Below are 22824 nucleotides of genomic sequence, written 5' to 3'. Positions count from 1 at the left end.
ATTGCTCAATGACTTACTGAAAGTGAGAAGTAACAAACACCACTAAACAATGAAATTATTAGTTTATATTGATGTTTCAAGACAGGGATTTCAAGACTACCCACAGAGTAGCAATTGACCTCACTCCAGGTCATGAGTGCAGCTTGAGCCCAAACTCAACTTACAGCTTTGTTAGGACTTGAGTCTACAACAACCAACTTACATCACGTTGAAGGTAGATATTAAAGGAGATTTATTGGGGCTAATACTAAATTCAAACAGCCACAAATTCATTTCCATGTTTACCACACCAACCGTTGACAGACGAAGTCTCAGTGGAAAGTCCGAATTTCATTTCACCTTGACTTCCTGAAACGTGACTACAGATTTCAATATTTGGCATTTGATCTTCAGAGAGAGATATCATGTTTAAGAACATTCTACCAAATACATTTAAATCATGACTCAAAACCCAAACAGTTTGGAAGTTTTGAAACATAAAGCTGTTAGTATGAAATTAGCTTTTATTTTTTACCTCAAAATAAATGCACATTTATCATTTATTCAAATGAAAACTGAGAAAGGGTATCTTAAACAAGAGGGAACCTTAACAGAGCAAATATCACAAACATCCTAAAGTTCCTTCTCCTGGTATTGCCCAGCTCTGTTTGGCTAAAGACACAAGCTTGGTTTTTGTTTGTGGGTGGGTTTTTTTTTTGGTCAGTTTGGTCAACTAAAAGAAACACTTAAAAGCCCCAAAATTAGAAGTGGTACAAAACAAAACCAGGTACTCGTTCTCATCAGAATTCAGGTCCATGTGTTGCCACACATTTATATAAAACTTTCACTAAGTGTTGTACTAAATAGGATTTAGTAACCTCTTCTGCAGTTTAGCTCTTGATATCTTGGTAAGAGAAGTCAATGCATAAGCATGTCAGAAGTCAACGCTATAGTGTAACTACAGTATAACTCTAACAGGGCTTCTAAATACTGTTCACCAGAGTGATGTCTTATAGTTGAATTTCAATTTCAGCAGGTACTTCAGATTTACCTGAGCAACATCATACACAATATATCTGGGAAGAATGTTAAGGAATAATTATAGTTGTTGATATTAATAACACAGAAAAACCTCAGAACATGGTAAAACTTTACCTTTGAACTTAAGTTACGATACAGATTCTTGTGTAATTAAGCAGTTCTAGCAGCTCAAACCACAAATCTTTAAATTTGACTTTTCTTTGAATCTGAAAATGTTTTATACAATAGTTAGAAACAAACAACTAACAGTCATATGGAGAATTAACGATGGTGCAGCAGGAATCCTGAACGACAGGCAGGTGAACTGACTTAGATACGGGGCTGTAGCTCTTGAAGATTATTTTTTGTCAGCCAGAGCCATAACACACAACGTCTCTCTTGCTATCTCAACAGTGGAGTGACATAGCCTAGATGATATCTGCAGTTACAGACTTGACATCTACAATTATAATCATAGCTCTGTTGCTACCTTCCAGCACAAAGTCATTAATGTCCTCTTAATTTCCCACCAAAAACCCCAAACTGGAATCAGAGAGAAGAGCTCTACAATGGTTGGCAGTGCTTGCACATTCTATGACCACACTGCACCATTTTGTTTTTTCAGAAGACGGTCCCAGCTCGCCTATTTGTTTCTCAATGCTTTAGGCCTCAAACTTACCTCTAATCCCAATTTTAGATGAAAAGCATCCCCATTAAACACAGTGTAAAACAAAATGAATGCACATCACGTTACCTCAATTAGCTATTATTAACTGTATTATATTGTATCATCTGACCAAGACAGATGCTGTATTTAAGAAAACTCAAGATAAAAACAGTGCTGCCATGAGTTCTGTTGCCAAGACTGCTTGTAAGAGGAAAACAGCGTACCAAGAGAGAAAGAGAAGACAGTTTCTGCCCAACCCAGAGGTTGTATTAATGGGTCACTTGCTTCACTAGCAGTGAAGAGAATTATCTGGGACCTCAGACATCACTTATTCTTATGACCTTGTGTGAGTGTTGAGCACACATTCATTTGGGGGCACTTCTGCCTAGAAAGAGGCTTAATGGCTACATCTCTGATGGGCTTCTGAGCTTTACCTCAACACTTGCAAAGGGTCTGGGGAACACAAGAGAAGCTGTGTGATGATAGACTCCATCAAGCCACAGAGCTGGCTCCCCCACCTCCTCCTGGCCAAGCTGGCCAGCCACAGCACCACGAGGAAGAAACCAGACTGGAGTGATGTGAAACCACAGGCTGCATTCCTCCCCCCTTGTCCTGGCACGTCTCTGGGCAAGGGACTACTGGGCTGTGTTGCCTGGCCACTCCAATGCTTTCACGTATTGAGTCCTGTTGGGGCAACAGCTATTTGCTACATGTATTGTTTCCTTTTTTTGCAGAATAATAATTTAAGTGTGAGAACTGTAAAATCATATCCCTTGGAGAAGACTCTAAATTGTCTGTGAGTACTCCAAAGCAGATCTAAAAGAAACAAAACAGAGTGTGCCAAACTCCTGACCGATGTTAGCGAGGTCCTGCTAAACTCAGCAACACTCAAACACAGTGTGCAGCCAACATAACAGCAAAGGATACTCATTATACAGAAGACAGGTATCATTAATTCCTGTTGAGATCCCATTCCCTAAGGGAACCTCTACACCACCAAGGGTGGTAGTGGCTGTGGGATCAGGTGCAGTTTTGCCCAAGCCTAGAAAGGGGAAAAACATTAGTTAGAAATCTAGAAGGCAAACACAGACTGTGCACATGAAGAAATGACTCAACCAGCCAAATATTACTTCACATAAATTTTCAAATGCTGACCAAGTGCAAAAGTATCTTAAAAAGAACACAAAGAATACAGTCTGTTTATTCAATTCAGCATCACCATACTTATGGTAGTCATACTCAGCTATATTAAAAGTAGAGAATTTTAGTCTTTTGGCTACTAATTGTCTAATCTGTATGATCAAACCTAAACCAGACCAGATTTATAGCTCTCATATCTGAGGTCCATTAATGAAAACATGCACATTGTGGCATTTTCAGAGAAGTATAACAAACCAATTCTTATTCTCTTTAAACTCTTCAATACAAATCTGATCTGACATTCATAATAGTGTGAGTAGTATGTATTGAAAAAGATGCTAAATCACATTTTATTCTAATTTAGGCAACTGATTTTTTAAGCCTCTCAAAATAAATAGTTTAAGAAAAGCCACTCATTACTGAATGTTACTGTTCTCCACTCTCCCATCTCGGTACAGAAGATAGTCATGATTACCATTTCTTTTGGCTGAATTAGAGAGCTAAGTCTTTTCTCTCATCTTCTTTTCCAGTGCAATATACTGATACTTTTTGCAGATAGAAGTGTAATGAGAACAGCTGTTCTATCTGAACTTTTATTCTTAGCTTTTCCCTTCTCTCCAAGCTTCTAAGGCACTTTGAAGGCTAAACAATTATTCTTCTGATCTACCAAACCTCTCATCTTTCTTCTAAAATACATAGTATTGTTATGATGAAAGCGAGTAAGAAGCTGGAGAACGCACCTTACATTTTCTCTTGTGTGATGTCAAATGAAAGTTTCCTCCTGAACTTCAGGCAAGACATTAACTTCAGTCTTAACATTCCAAGCATACTAACTCCCACCTCAAAACACCACATACACATATACAGATGCAACTATAAGGCAACATTACGCAAACCCTTAAAGGAAGTACAGCTATGAAATTACTATAGTTCTCTTCACTAAGCGGAGAGCCACAATAGTTTGCCATCAATAACAGATTACCAATGACAACTGCTAATGCTTACCTTTCACACTGTGTTTTCCCTTGGGCAATTTTGTTATGTGAGAAGCATTCTTTAGCTCATACCTGGACAGCACAAAAAACACACAATAGCATTTTACATTCATCTTAAACTACCTTGGTGAAAAAAATCACATTTTTTTCAGGCTTCAGTTTATGGTGAGTTAATATAAAGTTAATTTAGATTCTAGACTTCTAGAACTCAGCAGCCTTCCTTCTTTGTCTCAGTTACTAATTTTAACGATATTGGCATTTAGTACAAGATTCTAGACCTGCAACAGTGATTTCCACCCCCCCCGCCCCAATAGCTCTCATTTTAAGAAAAAAGAAATCTTGTTTCTACAGGAATACCACGTGCTCTTTCTTCACACTGAAGAAAAGGCTTGCAATTTTAGTATCACCTTCTGCCATGATATATTAAGCATGTTCGGCAAATAGTCTTCATAAGTTACTTACATATTTCCAAGGGCAACTTCTCCCAGTAGTATTAAGCCTATGGGATCAGCTTGAGATGTGTGACAGTAGTTGGCACTCTTGGATACCATGTCTGCAAAATAGATGCCCTTCCCAAACATGTAGCCAGTCTGCAAGCAGCAAAAGAAGAAAAAAAAAAAAACAATTGGGACAATAACACAAAGGCAGCATTGAATCCACCTGGCTGGGCTCCCAGGACAGCAAAGCTGCAACTCAAGCTCTTGCGGACACCAGTCAGCAACCAACGCTGGACACACAATGTTGCCTGCATGCTGAGAGAAAACATTGAGCCTGCCCCACAGAGAAATTCTCCTATTTAGGTTGTCTCCAACTGTGGCCAACTTTGGGCACAGGGATGGAGGCAGCCAGAGAAGCTGTTTAACGTACCACAGGAGCTTCAGGGGGAGCTATCCGGAGACCCTGTGAGAGGATACCAGCGAAGTTGGTGGTGCGGGAACCATGCCACAGCAGCTGGCGATTATGAAGCTGCTTAAATGGCTTGTAACGCTGAGTCTCTCCTTCACGCTCAATCCTGAAGATCTTCAATTCAAAAAGAGGTAGGAGGAAAAGAACAACCAAGCAAATAAACCATTACCTTCATGCAACTAATCAGATGGAAAAAAAAAAAAAATCATCTATCTAGTCTGGAATATACACTAATCTGCTAGGAAAATTGATCTGGATGGTTTTTAGTATTTGCAGTTTGCTGTGTCATGCTAGCAAAAAAGAGGTAGCATTGATCACACAGTACTTGTTATTGATTACTTCTCTATCTTCCCTTCTGCATTTTCATGAGATCATAGTTTTCTGAAAAAATCATTCAGTGGACTAAGGCTCAGTTTTAGAAGATGATTACTCCTCCACCTCCTTTTTGAGGCCAATGAAATTAAAATAAAAAACACACCCCCACACACAGCTCAGTAAGCTTAGACTTATCTCTGTCTAGACTTTTACTGTTCTATTAAATAGCTATTGGTCTATCAAACCATCCCTTCAACAAAAGAAACTAGATAAGCTACTCAAAAATAAAAGGAAACCGCAAACAAGTCAGTCGACTTAGAAGAGTCCATCTTCACAAACTTAAACCCCAGTATTGCCCAGCTTACATCCACGACTTTGAGATCATATGCATTGTGAGTAGCAGCATGAGTATTTTTCACATATTGTTTAATAATCTTGGCTTCTTCTGAATCTTTGTCAACAACCTGCAAAGAGGCAAACGAGAGAAGTTTCTTTAGCGTACAAACTAGCAGGCTTCTTATAACGTGATGACATCCACCATATGCTTGCAACTCCCCAGTTTAAGCCTCCTTTATCATTTAGGTGGAAATTTATTCCCAGCTAGAGAAGATGTACAGGTATACAGACAGCACTCAGTCACAGAGTGTCTGAGATGGGAAGTCACCTCTGGAAATTGAGATGATTTCCAACTCCCCTGCTCAAAGCAGGGTCAGCTGGAGGAGGTTGCCAAGGGCTGAGTCCATTTCATTTGTTGTACTCTAAACTAACAGGACACCAGCTTGTATTCACAGTCACTCATTTCCTTTTATTTCCTTTACCTTAATATCAGTTCGAAGTTTTTCATAGTTGATGTCAATTGGGTCTTTATCTCCATCTTCATTTCCACCTCTTAGAAGGCTGTAAGCAACCTCAATATCAAGCAAGTTGTCCAACATCTGCACTTTAGCCTGAAGAATTTGAAAAGGTTATTTTACTTGTGCCTTTGACATGTTCAGAATAACTCTGGAATACCCCAAATTATAAAAGTGTATGTGAATCACTGGCCACACACTGCTGTCTAACAACACAACACTGCCTTTTTAAAAAAAAAAAAAAAATCTAATACTGTATATATATATAATTATTTGTATATGTATACACACATATATACACATAAACAAAAAGATATTCTGAAGAAAAATAAGCTTAACCTCATGAAAGCATGAGGTTAAAGCAAGTCTTAAAACCTCACAAATTCTCTGTGTTAGATGTCTGATAAGAAGACCTGTTGCCTGCAGACAACATACTGTTTCCATTCAATACCTGAATGTATTCCAAGTTATTTAGGAGAGGTGGTTTCTTCATCCCAAAGTCATGAGGAATCAGAGTGTAGAAGCGGTTGGAGAGGTCCAAGATCTGGGATTCTGAACCACTGTCAGAAACCGCCTAGATAAAACAAGCACCGAAGAAAATTGCTGAGTAAGATTAAGTCTCCATAGCAATGGACACACACAAGATACTTGAGGACTAATACACAGAAGCAGCAATACACAGAGTGTTAAAGCTGAAACTCCCACAGAACTAAAAAGGGCAATTTATTTAATTGTTTTGCATGTAGTTAAGTCACAGTACGTGCACAGAAATGCACAGACTTTCTGGTACAAGAAAAATCTAATGGTGATTATGTTTCTGGAAGGCAAAATAAAGGCTTCTGGATATGGAAGGGGTGCATGTCCTTGGCAAGGTACTGGTCCACTCTTAACAACTGAAGTAAAACCTTATCTGTGCTTTGGCAGGGAGCCCATAACAAAAGGTAGGGTATACTGGTACACTTTTGCAAGCTGTTTAAGGCAATACTATGTAGTGATTCTTGCAATGGTCCAGATCATGATGTGTAAATACAGTAATGTCATCAAGCCAGACCCTTTCCTGTGTCAATGTAACCTTTATTCTCATCCTCAAACAGAATTCTCTGGGGTGGAAACACCAGCTCGCTACTAGATCAAAACTCTGGCTTCATTTGCTCAACTGCCATTTATGCCTGGCTCAGCCTGAAGTTTGTGCTACAAAAGTGTGAAAGATACAAGTACTGCCCAAACTGGTATAACAGGGAAGAGAACTAGTTACCCGTGGAAGCCACATCCTCTTCTCCAGCGAGAGAGCACACAGATCTTTATACACACAGCTCAGCATTCACCCCACTCCAAGCCCAGAACAACTTCTGAATTCCCCTCTTGCTTTAAAACTCTTTCATGCTCACCTGCTGAACCTCGTTAAGGATGGAGTATGCACTCTGGATCTGTCGCTTGCTCAGTTTTCCCAATGGCATCTTCTGCAGGTCAATCTGATGAAGATTTAAACAATTAAAAGAGGATTTCACTACATTGAAACTATTGCAGCATTCCCTCTCTAGTTTTTAGGGAACAAATCTCTCCATCCTGGTAGGACTGACCCCATGAAGAATGGAAACATTTCAGACTTGGTATTAATTTTCTGTGGATTGAGGAATGATGTCAGAAGGACAGTGCACGCTACTGAGAAGACATCCTATAAACAAAAGAATACTGCAATAGGAAACTAAGCATGCATGCTAGGGCAACAGAAAAATAAGGTATTAAGCATCTGGCTAGAAGTTTAATATTGACCTGGTGTCAGATGCATTCCTCAATCACTTCAGTAACCATACATTTCAGGCTGGCAAAGAAGCAAACTGAATTAAATAGTTCTTTTTCATAAGATCATCTCTGTCTCTAGGTACAACCTAGCACACCTTCTTCCAACATTACCCTACAATTATCAAGGGTCAAATGCAAAGAGGTTTTTAAGATGCTTCATATTCATTAATGAAAACCAAATTAAAAAAACGCAACTAAGTTAAAATGGATTTCTTGGTTGCCTGCATTTAGAATCATAGAATCATTTAGGTCAGAAAAGACCTTTAAGATCATTGAGTCCAACTGTAAACTAACACTGCCAAGTCCACCACTAAACTATGTCCCTAAGTGCCACATCTACACGTCTTTTAAACACCTCCAGGGATGGTGATTCCACCACTTCCCTGGGCAGCCTGTTCCAATGCTTGACAACCTTTTCGGTGAAGAACTCTTTCCTAATATCCAATCTAAACCTCCCCGAGCGCAACTTGAGGCCATTTCCTCTTGTCCTATCACTTGCTACTTGGGAGAAGAGACCGACCCCCACCTCACTACAACCTCTTTTCAGGTAGTTGTAGAGAGCGATGAGGTCTCCCCTCAGCCTCCTTTTCTCCAGGCTAAACAACCCCAGGTCCCTCAGCTGCTCCTCATAAGACTTGTGCTCTAGACCCTTCACCAGCTTCATTGCCCTTCTCTGGACACGGTTCAGCACCTCAATGTCTGTCTTGTAGTGAGGGGCCCAAAACTGAACACAGCACTCGAGGTGCGGCCTCACCAGGGCCAAGTACCAGGGGACGATCACCTCCCTGCTCCTGCTGGCCACACTATTTCTAATACAGGCCAGGATGCTGTTGGCCTTCTTGGCCACCTGGGCACACTGCTGGATCACATTCAGCCGGCTGTTGACCAACGCCCCCAGGTCTTTATCTGCTTGGCAGCTTTCCAGCCACTCTTCCCCAAGCCTGTAGCATTGCATGGGGCTGTTGTGACCCAAGTGCAGGACCCAGCAGTTAGCCTTGTTGAACTTTATACAAATGGCTTTGGCCCATCAATCCAGCCTGTCTAGATCCCTCTGTAGAGCATTCCTTCCCTCAAGCAGATCAATACTCCCACCCAACTTGGTGTTGTCTGCAAACTTACTGAGGCTGCACTCGATCCCCTTGTCCAGATCATTGATAAAGATATTAAACAGAACTGGCCCCAATACTGAGCTTTGGGGAACACCACTTGTGACCGGCTGCCAACTGGATTTAACTCTATTCACCAGAACTCTCTGGCCCCAGCCATCCAGCCATTTTTTTTACTCAGAGTGCGCCCATCCAAGCCATGAGCAGCCATTTTCTCCAGGAGAATGCTGTGGGAAATGGTGTCAAAGGCTTTAATAAATTCCAGGCAGACAACATTCACAGCCTTTCCCTCATCCACAAAGTGGGTCACCTTGTCACAGAAGGAGATCAGGTTAGTCAAGCAGGACCTGCCTTTCATAAACCCATGCTGACTGGGCCTGATCTCCTGGTTGTCCTGTACGTGCCGCGTGATGGCACTCAAGATGATCTGCTCCATAACCCTCCCCGGCACTGAGGTCAGACTGAGAGACCTGTAGTTCTATGGATCCTCCTTCCAGCCCTTCTTGTAGATGGGCATCACATTTGCTAACCTCCAGTCAACTGGGACCTCCCTGGTTAGCCACGACTGCTGATAAATGACTGAAAGTGGCTTGGTGAGCACTTCCACCAGCTCCCTCAGTACCCTTGGGTGGATCCCATCCAGCCCCATAGACTTGTGTGTGTCTAAGTGGCATAGCAGGTCGCTAACCATTTCCCCTTGGATTATGGGGGATTCATTCTGCTCCCTGTCTTCCAGCTCAGGGGGCTGGATACCCAGAGAACAACTGGTCTTACTATTAAAGACTAGGCAAAGAAGGCATTAAGTACCTCAGCGTTTTCCTCATCCTTTGTCACTATGTTTCCCCCTGCATCCAATAAAGGATGGAGATTCTCCTTAGCCCTCCTTTTGTTGCTAATGTATTTATAGAAACATTTTTTGTTGTCTTTTACGGCAATAGCCAGATTAAGTTCTAGTTGGGCTTTGGCCCTTCTAATTTTCTCCCTGTGTAACTTCACGACATCCTTGGAGTCCTCCTGAGTTGCCTGCCCCTTCTTCCAAAGGTCATAAACTCTCCTTTCCCCCCCGTCTCCCCAAGTTCCAGCCAAAGCTCTCTATTCAGCCAGGCAAGTGGTATTCCCTGCTGGCTCGTCTTTCATGGGGATGGCCTGCTCCTGCACCTTTAAGATTTCCTTCTTGAGGTATGTCCAGTATTCCTGCACTCCTCTGCCCTTCAGGACTGCCTCCCAAGGGACTCTGTCAACCAGGCTCCTAAACAGGCCAAAGTCTGCCTGCCAGAAGTCCAAGGTAGCAGTTCTGCTGACCCCCTTCACTTCTCCAAGAATCAAAAACTCTATCATTTTGTGATCACTATGCTCAAGACAGCCTCCAACCATCGTTATCACCCACAAGTCCTTCTCTGTTCACAAACAAATCCAGCCGGGTGCCTTCCCTCGTTGGCTCCCTCACCAGCTGTGTGAGGAAGGTAACTTCCACGCACTCCAGGAACTTCCTAGAGTTTCCTCTCCACTGTATTGTATTTCCAGCAGACATCTGGTAAGTCGAAGACCCCCAAGAGAACAAGGAAGGGTTAGTGATTGTGAGACTTCTCCCAGCTGCTTATAGAATATTTTGTCCGCCTCTTCATCCTGGTTGGGTGGTCTAGAACAGACTCCCACCATGACATTGGCCTTGTTGGTCTTCCCCCTGATTCTCACCCATAAACACTCAACCCTATTGTCACCATCATTAAGCTCTAGACAAAAGACTCCCAACATACAGAGCTACCGCATTGCTTCTCCCTCCTTGGCTATTCCTTCTGAAGAGTTTATAGACATCCATTGCAGTACTCCAGTTGAGTGAGTCATCCCACCACGTTTCCATGGTGGTGACTATATCATCGTTTTCCTGCTGCACAATGGCTTCCAGCTCCTCCTGTTTGTTGCCCATTCTGGATACGCTAGTGTAGATGCACTTTCAGATGGGCTATTGATCCCTCCACCTTTTTGGGGGGAGAAGCCCTAAATCCTATGTGAACATTCTCAGGCAATTCCGTGGTTTCTAACACATCAATAACCCTTGCATCTTTGCTGCCGCATGGATCTCCATGCCCTACCTCCACTGAGACAGCAGACCAAAGGACCTTGCTAGCATGCCATCCCTAAGATATTGGTGTGCCACCCCCTGGCTTATCTCTAGTGAGCCTGGTTTTATCCCTTTCCCCCTTCAAACCTAGTTTAAAGCTCTTTCAATGAGCCCTGCTAACTCCTGTGCAAAGATCCTTTTCCCCCTTTGAGATAGGTGTACCCCATCTGTTGCCAGCCGGCCTGGTGTCATGTAGACCAACCCATGATCACAAACACCCAAATTCTGCCAGTGACACCAGGCTTGGAGCCAGGTATTGATCTGCTGGCTCTGTTTCTTCCCTCATCATTCCCTGCAACTGGAAGGACAGAGGAGAACACTACTTGTGCTCCTGACCCCTTAACCAGTTGTCCCAAGGCCCTGAAGTCTCTCTTGACTGCCCTCGGACTTCTTGTTGCAACTTCATCACTGCCTACCTGAAAAATCAATAATGGATAATAATCTCAGGGCCATACCAGGGTAGGAAGCTTTCTCTTCACATCTTTAACCCAGGCCTCAGGGAGGCAGCAGACTTCCCTGAGAAGTGGGTCTGGTCTGCATATTGGGCCTTCTGTTCCCTTCAGAAGGGAGTCTCCTATGACAATGACCTGTCTTTTTTTCTTTACAGAAGCAGTTTTGACCCAGGGCGTAGGCCAACGTAACCTCGGTGACACCTCCAAGCTAGACGAACCATCGTCCTCATTACTGTTCAGTTCCACTTGCAGAGCCTTGTACCTATCACTCAAGGGCACCTGGGAAGGTGGGGTAGTCACAGAGGAGACGTGCCAGCTACGCCTGGCAGGAACTTATCACCATTGCCCCCTATCCCTTAAGTCACTGCGTTCAGCTGGGCAGAGAGAGGACAGGGAATCCTCCGTACCATGCGTCCTGTCTGCCTGTCGAGCCTGTCTCAGGGAAGGTAGGGTGCAATTCCAGTAGTCTCTCTCTCTCTCGCACTCCCTGATACTCCTCAACCCACTCACCTCCTCCCAGAGCTCTGTCACTAAGCGGAGGAGCTCCTCTCCCCAGGCACACGTGTCTCTGCTGCTGGCCGACACCAGCGTAAGAGCAGGGCACAGCCTGCAGCCTGGCACCGAGGTGGCAGCCTGTTCCCACCGGAGCTCTGTCTGGGCAGCTGCCTCGGTCATGGTGGGTGCAGAGCTTAGAAAGGCCACAGCTTTCTGCCAGGTGGATACCATTGCTTCCTGGTTGAGCTGGCAGGGCTTCAGTAACCCTCCTGCATGCCCTTCTGCCCAAACTGCCATCCCACACTCCGTATGCCCACCCTGGTCGCTGGTCCTCCCCAGGGGCTTCTTCTGTAGGTGTGTGGGAGATTGCCCGCTATTGCTCCTGGCCCTGCCCAGGTCCCGCCAGCCGCTGTGGCGTGAGCCGCGGGCTCCCAATGGCTCTCTTGGCTCCCCCAGTTTGGGAAACCCCCTGTGCACTGTGCAGGAGCACTCTGCTGCGGATCCTGCTGGCACCAGAGCTGCTTGCCTCAGCAACTGATTTAATTTCTATGCTGCTTTTGTTTGTGTATTGATGGATCTTGTGAGAGTTTTGGATTTGCATTAAATCCTTTCATAGTTAAGGACCATCTGAATGGAAAAACATTCGACAAAAGTCAAGTCCAATGGGGTCTTTTGCAAAGATCATACATACACCCTCTGGACCCTTGACAGTACTCACTGTACACCCTGCAGGTCAGATTAGCTTTTACTTAACTTGATGGGTTTAAGATTCAGCTCAAGGACAGAAGATCCTATGAAACCATGTATATCGTGTACCATCTGGGTACGTTCCACATTATTTATTCCATACGGAGCTAGGAAACCCAGCTTTATGCAAATCTTCTCTGCAAACTGAACTCAGGAGGTTCTTCCAAGCTACAGACCGGTGTAAAAACCCTGAAGTGATTTTGTATGGAGATTTCCACCCTGTACTGGGCTTAGGAGAACTTTCACCTTGAGCTGCAGCTAAGCATACATAAAGCCGGATACTAAGAAAAGCCAAGATGGACTGCAAGAGAGAAGACAGACTTCAAAACTGACTGTGTCTTGGGGACACAAGAGGCACAAAGCCAAGATTAATAATCTAATGAAAAACAACTTGCAATAGATTTGTAGCTCCCAAACTTTTGGGGCCCATACTTTCTTGTTGAGTACCATCCATCCATATTATTTAATTATTAGCTGAAAAATCATGAAAGACATGTAAAAGTAAAATGGGCCATTTAACTTGGATGTGCAGAATAGCTGCAGACACTTATACTAACTGTAAGTTATATAAACCTATCAACTAACACACATAAGCACTAACACATAAACACTAACACATATAAACTAACACATCCTCCAACAATGCGACTGAGTAATATATCTCTTACATGGCCCACATACAGCCAAAGGGCTGGAGTTTGTCTCCTATGAGTCATGGGAGGTGAACAGAGCCCTGCAGAGCTAATAAGCTGCATCCAAAGCTTTATCATTAGACACATCAAAAGAGCACAGCAGCCAAGGGGTTGGGTCTAAAACAACAGCACTGCAATTACTGCCAGATGCACTGAGGGTAACATGAAGAATTAGCTTCGCATCACAGATGTGCGCACCAAGGTTGTCAGGAGAGGCAAGGGAGATGTTTGCCTTCCACCCAGGCAAGAGAAGACAGAGCACTAGAGTAGACTCAGCCCTCTAACTAGCCTTTTCATGTAAGGCAATGACATAGATAATTGTAATAAACTCCTGTATGCTTGCTGAGGCAAAACTCTTGAAAGCTAAATTTGAAGCAGGAAGAGAAATGCATCAGATAAATCTATTTTAACAGAAAGACTAAGAATTTGCTACAGTTTTGGCAGAGCAAGAGTGCCTAGATGGAATGAAATACTTGAGATCAGGCTGATTAAAGGAACCAAGCAGCCATTTTCAGAGGATGCACAGAAACCTCTAACTAGGAAAAACATTATTTCCTCTAATGGAAAACAGCTGTTCGGCAGCAAGAGTACAGGAAGATAAATCTAATAGGAAGACAGGCCCATCTGGACTCCCAGGTCTCCTACAGATCTGCAGCTGGTGTGAATTAACATAGTTTCAACAGAGTTCTACAAAGCCAGAAGACATCAGATGATGATCAGTTCAGAGTCTTTAGCCAGTTCCACTTACAAAGAATTATTAATATTTCAGGAGACTTTGATGTAAAGAACCACTGAAGATACAGGAGAACACAATTAACCCAAGGTACTACAAAACGTTGGCCAAGCCATCTGAAAGCTTTCAGATAAGCTGTACGAAATGGTGCAAAGCCTGTTCTGAAAAGTAGATACATAAAATACTGATACAGAGAGCAAACAACAGCTGCTTAAATATGAAGTCTTAGAGCAGGATAACTAAGCTGGCAGAAGAAAACTGAAACTTGTTATTTAGAATTAACCCAGTTTGAATGGCTGCATTAAAACAAACTGCAGGACCTCTGAACACCAGTAAAACTGTTTCTACGCAAGGAGAGACAGATGATACTACTACTCTCTGAAATCTTGTTAGAAACATGGATCGAGAAGTATGGAGGAAAGAAGAATGGATGAAAATAGGGTATCATTACAACAAATGAGAAATAGAACAAACAAAACCCCCTCAAATTTGGCCCTGTTCAGACAAAGATCTGGACTTTTGTCAAGGCACTTCATTAGTGCACATATCAACTGGCAGCATTTCTCAAGTCTGAGCTGCACGTTCATTTGCTACCTAAACTAGTAGTAGTGCTGCCACCCCGCCCTCCAATGTGGTTGACCGCTCACAAAAAAAAATCCTGCCTCACATCACCAGCAAATTGGCTGTGTTAATATTTTAAGAGCATTCAGCAAACAGTGGTCATGATGCCTGTGTCACTAGAAAAACAAAAAAACCAAAAAACCAAAACTCCATAGAATGATTACTGATCCCAGGACCGGCAGATGAGTTTCTCATAGGCTTGTTAAGTTGAAGATGCTGATACAGACGTTTCCCCACTGGAGAACAAAAGGCAGCACCCACATTTTAAAAACGCATGCATCATAACTAAGTTACTACTTCCAGTGCTTAGGAAATTCTGGTCAGACTCTTGCCCTTATAGTAAGGCCGATCTAAAACTCACACTGACTTCTGGGAAGTATGATGCACCCTGGATTGCAAAAAACTTGCTTCTGGCTGTATAAGTATGATGTAATGAGAGAAAGGAGGATTAGAAGTGAGAAACATGAACATGTGTGGTCACCTCAAATTCCACCATCGCTTTCTTCATGCTCTCCACATCAAAGATCATCTTAATAAGGTCTTGGATTGGCTTAGCAAGTTTTGACTTAGTCCCGGCACCCACTGTCAGTTTCCTGACAGCTTCTTCATCCTGGTAGGTAAAAATAGTATCAGAATTAGCAAAATCACAAAGGATAAAAGTAACAGGCTGGCTGCCATGGTAACAACTCAAACCCAATTTAGTGTATGCATGCTATGACTAGCCTGAAGTTCATGGGGAGCGTGGGACATTGCTCTGACATTTTGGAATCAAGTGGATTTAAAAATCTACCTACTCAGTTATTTGGTATACATTATTTCAAGAGGTGCCACTGTAAAATATAAGTAGAATTAAGAGAATAGAAACTCTGTGTGCACCTCTGCTTCACCTCAAGCAATGGTATTAATTACTTTTTCTGCAAGCTTCCTGCTGCACAGAGACCTTGATGTGAAAAAATGACTGTTTACTTTGTTGCTTTTATGACAAAATAGAGATGTAATAACTAGTTTCACTAAGTTTTTGTAATAAAAACTGTCACAGATGAGTACAGGAATCATCAATTAGCCACAATTCCATCTAGATGCTTCATTGGTACAATGCTCTATTCATGAAAGCACCTGCCAGATGCTTCAGCATATCACTGTACATTGCAGTGTAACAGACACTTTGCTGCTGCAATATTCAAATTTCCAAAAATAAAGCTAAGCATCAAGCACTTCACACTGAAAGATGACATCCAGTAATTTGGCCACAGAAAAATGCAATGGCTTGAAAATATGTTCTCTGGTACCTTTACAGCTATTAACAGCATTCAACTATTTAATCTGAAAATAGTTTAAGTTATGGCTATGCCTTTAAATAAACATACAAACCCCCGCTGGGCAGAAGGAAGAGAATTCTCATTTAGCTTAGCTGTCTAAATAGCCAAATCTTACTGGCAATGAATAATTTCTCTTTCTCAGCCTGCTCAATATGTGCACTAAGCAGAATGCTGCATAGGAGCTGCTTCACCATTTGGGAGGATTTTGGATGCGGAAGACAGATGCGAAATATCTATTTTAAATAAAAGAAAAAGGTGTTTTCAGACAGGATGTATGTGAAGTGTCTGCCAAATTAAGTTCAAATTAACATCCTTAAAAATTAGAGTAAACAGGAAAGCACTAAAGGGACTTCAGACTTGACAACGGAAAACTACTTAGGTTCCCAACACATCTATTTTAACGTGCGACACTCGTTGACCTACAGCCCTCTTTCTATAGCACAGAGAAGATGCAATAGTTGCATCTGCACTTCATTCCTCAGGTTTGTTAAGTGTAAGTGATCCAACAGCAACTGCTGAACAGCACAGCTATAGCAAAGCAGCTGAGCAATGCTCTGTCTGGTACAGGGACATTTCAGAGTTACCTGTCCATAATCTATTTCCAGTGGGTAGAATTTTTTGGGATATTTAGTGAAGTTCTTTGAATGCCAAGAATTGCCAGTTTTCTCTTCATACAAATTCAGGAAGTGTTCAACGGCATCTTCTTTTGATGGCATCTGCTCCAGCTTGTTACTCCCAATTACAGTGCCCACGCGACCCCAAGATCTGAATACCCAGTATCTAGAGAAGTGAAACGTGAGAAAGGAATAGACATAAGATACTCTGTCTCTAGATCTCAGTCCAAATGAAACTGACCCTGCAACAACCACGCGACTGCATGTGAATCTGCCATTTGCATACAATTAATTTTATGAAAGACGCTCCCTATCAGCAACTGCAGGAGAGCAACACAGGAGCCACCACAGAGCATATGTCCAAGGACTGGTGTAAAAAAAAAAAAAAAAAAAAAAAAAAAAAAAAAAAAAATCAGTGTTAACACACCAGACCTACAACCCTGAGGATAAGTGTGCACAGCAGGAACAGAGAGGATAATATCTCAGTCTTAACATTTTGCAAATAAAAATCTTCAGACTATTGGGGTCATATATTTGAAAAACAAACACCATGCAGCTTTAAACCTGTGACTCAAAGTCCTGGAGTTCAGATTTTTAGAGACATCAAGTAATTCAAGTATTTGTTTGCATTACTGACACCACCTTGGGTGAGCTTCCATAGTATTTATAGGGATACAATCAACGTTTCCAATTCATCAGGCACAAAATGTAGGCAGAGATCCCTCCATGTACTGCATCACAGATCCAGTTACAAACCCCTCATGCAAGAGCCAGCAACAAAAAGCTTATTATGAAGATGGTAAAGTGTGATAAATCCAGAGATGAACCAGGGTCGTCACTGACAGACATTAGCTCCCCTTGATTTCTGAGCATCCCTTATGTGCTATGGGGAACAGTTTCACTTTAAAGAACCCTCTCCATTTCTTTATCTATTCAGTAACGCAACCAGCTCTGCCATGGATTTGATGAGACTGGAAAGCTAAACACATGATCGTCCCCTGACAATTTCAGTGCATTTTGTCAAGTCTCAGGGCACTCAATTCAGGACTACACGTGGTAGAATAACCAGAATCTGGTTTTGTTTCCCAAGCTTACAGCTCTGCAATTAGAAGACAAGGGTAAGTTCGAAAATATGGGAAAGATTCCCAAAATCGCAGACTTTACACGTGGGGTCTTGATGTTAGACCAGAGGAACCTTCACCAAATTCTGCTTCTGTACTTTCAAGGGCAGCCATCAATCAGAGCACTGTGGCCCTCCTGTTAGCCAATTAAGCCAGACACCAACCATACGTGCCTCGCTCATCCCAGGATGCAGGAATGAGCACTACCAGAAGCAATTCTGCAAACTTACTCACCTCCCAACTTAAACTCTGTCAACACCACAAAGAAATGTCTCCATGCAGAGCAGAGATCTCCCCAGGGGTCGTTTGTTGTTTGGTTGTTTTGTGGCTTTTGTGTTTGTCTTTTTTTAGATAAATATATCTATCCATATCTCCTCACAAAGACATTTTACTTATACTTTGATTTTGTAGATGCCAAAACCCCAGTATTTATTGGAAAAAAGTGAACAAAAGTATTTCTAGTCAAAACTAAACTCACCTGTTCTCTCTGTCATCCTCTAGCAGTTGCAGTTTGTAATAGGAATTTGTTCCTTTCACAATATCTACTAGGCCCAGGGTTGCACTGAAAATCTTTCCACCTTTTTCAAAGACATGAGCAGAATCCTCCAAACCTACAGAGAAGAAACAAATTAGAACACAGAGAAGGTTACCATTTTAGGTCTCCTTCCTACATTTGTGCTTACCCAAACGTTTTATGAAGTAGTGTGAATCTTAACAAAAATACTGCAAAAACAGTAACCATGTGCTCATAAATTGTGTGCATGCGCCTTTAGACACACTGGAGAGAACATCAATCCTAACTAGAGAACAAAAAAATTGTAACTTTTGATAAAGGACCATCTAAAATCTAGTATTCAACAGTGCGTGACTGGCTGAAGAAATTCTCAAGAGAGATACAGCTCTGCAGGTGTCACGTTAGCAAATGGACTGAAAACCCAAAGGCTAGCCTTGGATGCAGTATGAATTCTCAGAACAACATCCGTGCACCACAGGTTTGGAGAGTAGCATCAGCTGCCCCCTGGAGAGTCTGGGGGCAGATGCTCATGCCAGACCTGTGGCTCTGCTGGCTGAGCCTTTATTCACCCCACTGACAGATGCTCCTGAAGTTGACCAAAGTGCATGCCTTAGTTGAAGTGGTCCTTCTGAAAGCTGCACTAGAAAATCCTGGAATATCCAGCTTTGAATGTCAATCAATATCATTCCTTTGATAGCAAGAAAAAATGGTTAAAACGTTCATGTTCCTTTTATCCAACGCTTATCCTTTCACAGAAAAACATTTTGCAAACAATCACACATCCTGAACGCTGTGTGTGGTGCAGGCGCAGCCATTGTTACCACTCACCAGAATCAGGATCTACTGCCGCTCCACCCTTAACTGTTAGCTTCATTTTCTTTTCAGACTTGCTAGGTCCTGCAGGGAAATAGAGTTAATTTTTTTTCCTAGGCAGGCAACACAGTCTGACTTAAATCAACATTTAAATTCTCAGTTTGCATAATTACCACCCTAAGGAGACTTCAAATCAGATTCCCAGTATATGACTTTAATGGCTTTTTTAACCTGGCTTTAGCAGCCAATTCATAGCCCCCACCCTGCCAATTAAATGAAACAGATATAATCTGGGGAGATCTTATCTCCTTCCTCCTGGCCCCAAGGGGTGGGCCATATCATTTTTTCACCTGCACAGCAGACAAAAGTCACATTTGTGGTTGTGTTTAAGTGGGATTTAAAAACCTCACAGGGCATGGGAGGTGTTCAGGTCCCCTGGAGATGCTACTGCTGTGACAGAGTCTGGCAATAAACATACCCAATTGTATGACAGAAACCTACGCTTGGAAGACATGGACAAGAACAGGGTCTGAAGACAGGCAAGCAGATCTGATGGTTTTGTTCACTGTTCAGCATTAATTATGCAAGCTCTCTATGGCACTGGTGAGGAATGCCACTGGTGTTGGCTATTTTTCCTCCTCCGTTAAAAACTGTTATGTTCTAAACCAAGTAGAACAAAGACCGATTGCTCTGGACCCCAGTATTTTCTCACTTGCTAACACCCCTTGGGGGTCACGGTAGTGTCTGTCACATCTTGGTACCCCAGCAACTCCTTGGAGCTGCAACACTGACCCAAACTTGCAGAGAAGCTGAGGTGTTATGAGGAAGAGTCTGGACTGATGTCAGGGAGCCTGGGCACATACAGCACAGGAGATCTCTGAAGCAAGACTGAACTAGGGGAAAAGACAGCCAGCTCAGGAGACAGCTTCATGTTTACTTAAAGGTAGTCTTGCCCTGAGGTCTCACTATTTAAATTTATTATGAGAAAAAGGGCAGAGAACTCAAGGAAAGGGCAAGAATAGACTATACCCAAGTTTGCTTTGTGCATGCACAGCATTGAGAAAACAATGCGGAGAAACAGCCGCTTTGTTCTTCACCTTGTTCTTCTTTGACCTTCCCAGCACTCTTCGTACTCGGGGGCTTGCTGCACTTCCCATCCACGGCCATTTCCTCATGCTCCATTTTCACCTCTGCACCCCAAGGTGAAAGTGCATAGAGAGACACAAGCTCCTGGAAGTCCTTGCTGGAGGATTTCACATCCTGAAGAAACTCCTCTGAGACCACACGGACTTTGGCCTCCTTCACTTCTTCCATCTTCTTGCTCATTTTCTCCACATCCTCTGCAGAGGCAGGGTGGGAAATGGAGAAAAAAAGCATCAGTGATGTTTCAGACTTTAGCCCCTCCCCCAGGCCACGATTCAGGGCTCTGTAATGCTTTGCAGAAACACAATTCCACCACAATTTGGATTCACCATGTTCTTTGGAGACCAAAATCCCCATTGGCTCAAAGCTGCAGCATGGGCTAGAGCAGGAACACTCCTGTTTTACCTGGCTGGTCCAGCTCTCCCCTTCCCAGAGCCGGGCTGGGGCTGTACAGTCCCTCTTGGACCTCCTGGCAGGTGGTAGCAGTTCTCCTACTTCAGCAGCCAGTTTGCACCTTGACTCCAACAGGGAGCAAGAGCAGACCCTAAGTTGCCAGCAGAGAAAACAACTGCCCTCAGGCACTCACAGTCAGCTCTGCAGCTTCTCCAAGGCAAGCATAGATACAGTCCCCAGCACCCATCATCTCAACAAGGGTGGCTTGCACACCACCATGGTCTGCATACAGACCAGAGCTCCAGCTGCTACAGACCCAACAAAGCCTTACGGCACAACCTGCAGGGTTAACGTGCTAGGTAAGTAAAAATCAAACAGCACACATCTGTCTTTACTTTTCCAAGCATGCTAAGGCCACGTGCGCACACAACACACTATCCCTAATCCAAACACCGATCTCCAAACAGCTCCAAGGACGCTTGTTCTCTGTAATCTGCTCAGCTCTGTTACCAGCGCTACCAGTAACCAAGGCACGGCTGCTCACTCTGTGTGCTGATGCACAGGGTAGCCTTGTTAGCTGTTGTTGTCATCTTTCCTCCCAGGTCCTCCACAATGCTCTTCACCTCCTCCTTGTTCTTTGACAGTTTTCCAAGAACCAGGATCTTCATGTTGGTCAGTGGTTTGTCTAGGGGTTCAGAAATAACACAGCATATTAGCAACAGGCAGAGAGCCCCCCAGACAAATAACAAGCACAAAGGGACAGCAACCCCCACAGTCAGTATGATCAGCCCAGCTGGCAGGGAGACAAGGGTCCAAAAGCAGGTCTGACCTGCGCTAAGCAAGTGGGAGGAAGCTCCCCTTCACCTAGGAAAGGCAACAAAGCTCAACACCTGTCAACAAACAGAAGGGATGAAAGGCAGGGAAGATGGATATGTAGGCACATTATTTGCCTGCCTTGTTGTTTTTTTAAATGGAAAAAAAAAAAAAAAAAATCAGTCTTCTTCAGCACTGTGCTACTAGAGACTGTGCTCTGCTTTCCTCTTCTTTTGATGCCTGGACAGCATGGGAGAAACTCACTATAACATGAAAGCTCCTGCCTCTTCAAAACGAAATCTGTTTTTGAGGGGCTGGAGAAAGAGGATTGTCTCTCAAGCAACAGTGTTCCTACATTACAGTACATTAGAATCTTGACCTTATAGACAGCACAAGGTTGTATCATGCGAACCTTTAACAAGTCAGGAAACAAGTCAGGAGCAAACTGCTAACCATCTGAGGCTCCATCACATCATTGTGTTAACGGTCTGCAATGCAGGTGGGTCCAGGACATGGCAAATGTCTAAGAGCATATCTGCACTGCTAAAGATAAATGCTATTAACTCTGGTTGACCAACTGAGGGTTTTGTTTCCTCTCCTCCCCTCAACTCAGATTAGTTAGGTTGCTAGCAAACAGAACAACCTGGCTTTAATTCTGGTCAATATTTTGACTTTACTTTCAGGGCACGCTGGGGCTGGAACCAACTTGCCAATCAGAACCAAGGCCTGGGTTCCTTTGTCCTCATTGCTAAAATAACATGATCTGGCTAAAATTAGCTTTGCAGAATTGCTCCCCCCCTTTTCACCAAGTAACAATGATCCCCTGCTCCCAAAACTATCACCAGGGCTAACAAGGCTGAGTAAGAAAGAAGTCAGCATAGCTCTTAGTGGACAGGCTATATCACCAAAGCATGCAACTCATTCCAACAGCCTACAAGGAATTTCTGGTGTCCAACCTTTTGCCAGCTTGTGGGCTGGAGACAGGACGTTTATTTTGCATAAGGGGAGTCAGTGATTCTTAAAGCCAAATCCCAATGTAGGATTTAAAAAAACAAAACCAAAAAAACGTCTTGCCCTTAAAACCTAACACAATATGGAATATCTGGCATTATGGAGGTCCCTGGATGTTCCCCAAGAAACCAAGCAAGAAGGCATTTCACAGCAGGTCTCCCTTGGGACACACTTTGCAACACTGGCATTTAAGTTTCTGATACATTGCAAACACATCATTTCCTCACCATCAACAAATACCCAAAATGATTTGTTAGAAAACAACCAGGACCTCAAGCCCATGTCCTCAGGCAACCTGCCATATCAGGGTCTACCTGTGCTAGGAAGATGAAGCACATGAGACTCTGCTATGCGTTTTTTTTACCAGGAGAGCTCTGACATGCTTGGGGGCAGGAGAACAGCACGCCTGTTCAGGGTGGTGTGTTCATCTGGCTGGGAA

General features: G+C 43.2%; 1 protein-coding gene across 1 annotated transcript in view; it reads right to left on the bottom strand.

Moving 5' to 3' along the window:
* Window positions 1-215: 215 nt before the first annotated feature.
* PARP1 (poly(ADP-ribose) polymerase 1) overlaps window positions 216-22824 on the bottom strand; it is a 38318-nt gene continuing 15709 nt past the window's right edge. Inside the window, exons 9-23 of the mRNA XM_030035401.2 lie at window positions 21106-21246; window positions 20123-20365; window positions 19041-19109; window positions 18177-18309; window positions 16548-16743; window positions 15126-15254; window positions 7262-7345; window positions 6325-6447; window positions 5841-5969; window positions 5388-5486; window positions 4669-4821; window positions 4264-4391; window positions 3812-3873; window positions 2594-2708; window positions 216-1055 (exon numbers count right to left, since the gene is read on the bottom strand). Of these exons, the coding sequence (XP_029891261.1) occupies window positions 974-1055; window positions 2594-2708; window positions 3812-3873; window positions 4264-4391; window positions 4669-4821; window positions 5388-5486; window positions 5841-5969; window positions 6325-6447; window positions 7262-7345; window positions 15126-15254; window positions 16548-16743; window positions 18177-18309; window positions 19041-19109; window positions 20123-20365; window positions 21106-21246 (1886 nt within the window). The 3' untranslated portion in view covers window positions 216-973. The remainder of the gene's footprint in view (window positions 1056-2593; window positions 2709-3811; window positions 3874-4263; window positions 4392-4668; window positions 4822-5387; window positions 5487-5840; window positions 5970-6324; window positions 6448-7261; window positions 7346-15125; window positions 15255-16547; window positions 16744-18176; window positions 18310-19040; window positions 19110-20122; window positions 20366-21105; window positions 21247-22824) is intronic.

The sequence above is a fragment of the Aquila chrysaetos genome, chromosome 13 (genome assembly GCF_900496995.4).
Source record: "Aquila chrysaetos chrysaetos chromosome 13, bAquChr1.4, whole genome shotgun sequence".
NCBI lineage: Eukaryota > Metazoa > Chordata > Aves > Accipitriformes > Accipitridae > Aquila > Aquila chrysaetos.
The sequence above is the reverse complement of the archived record's forward strand: the minus strand, read 5'-3'. Positions and strand labels throughout refer to the sequence as shown.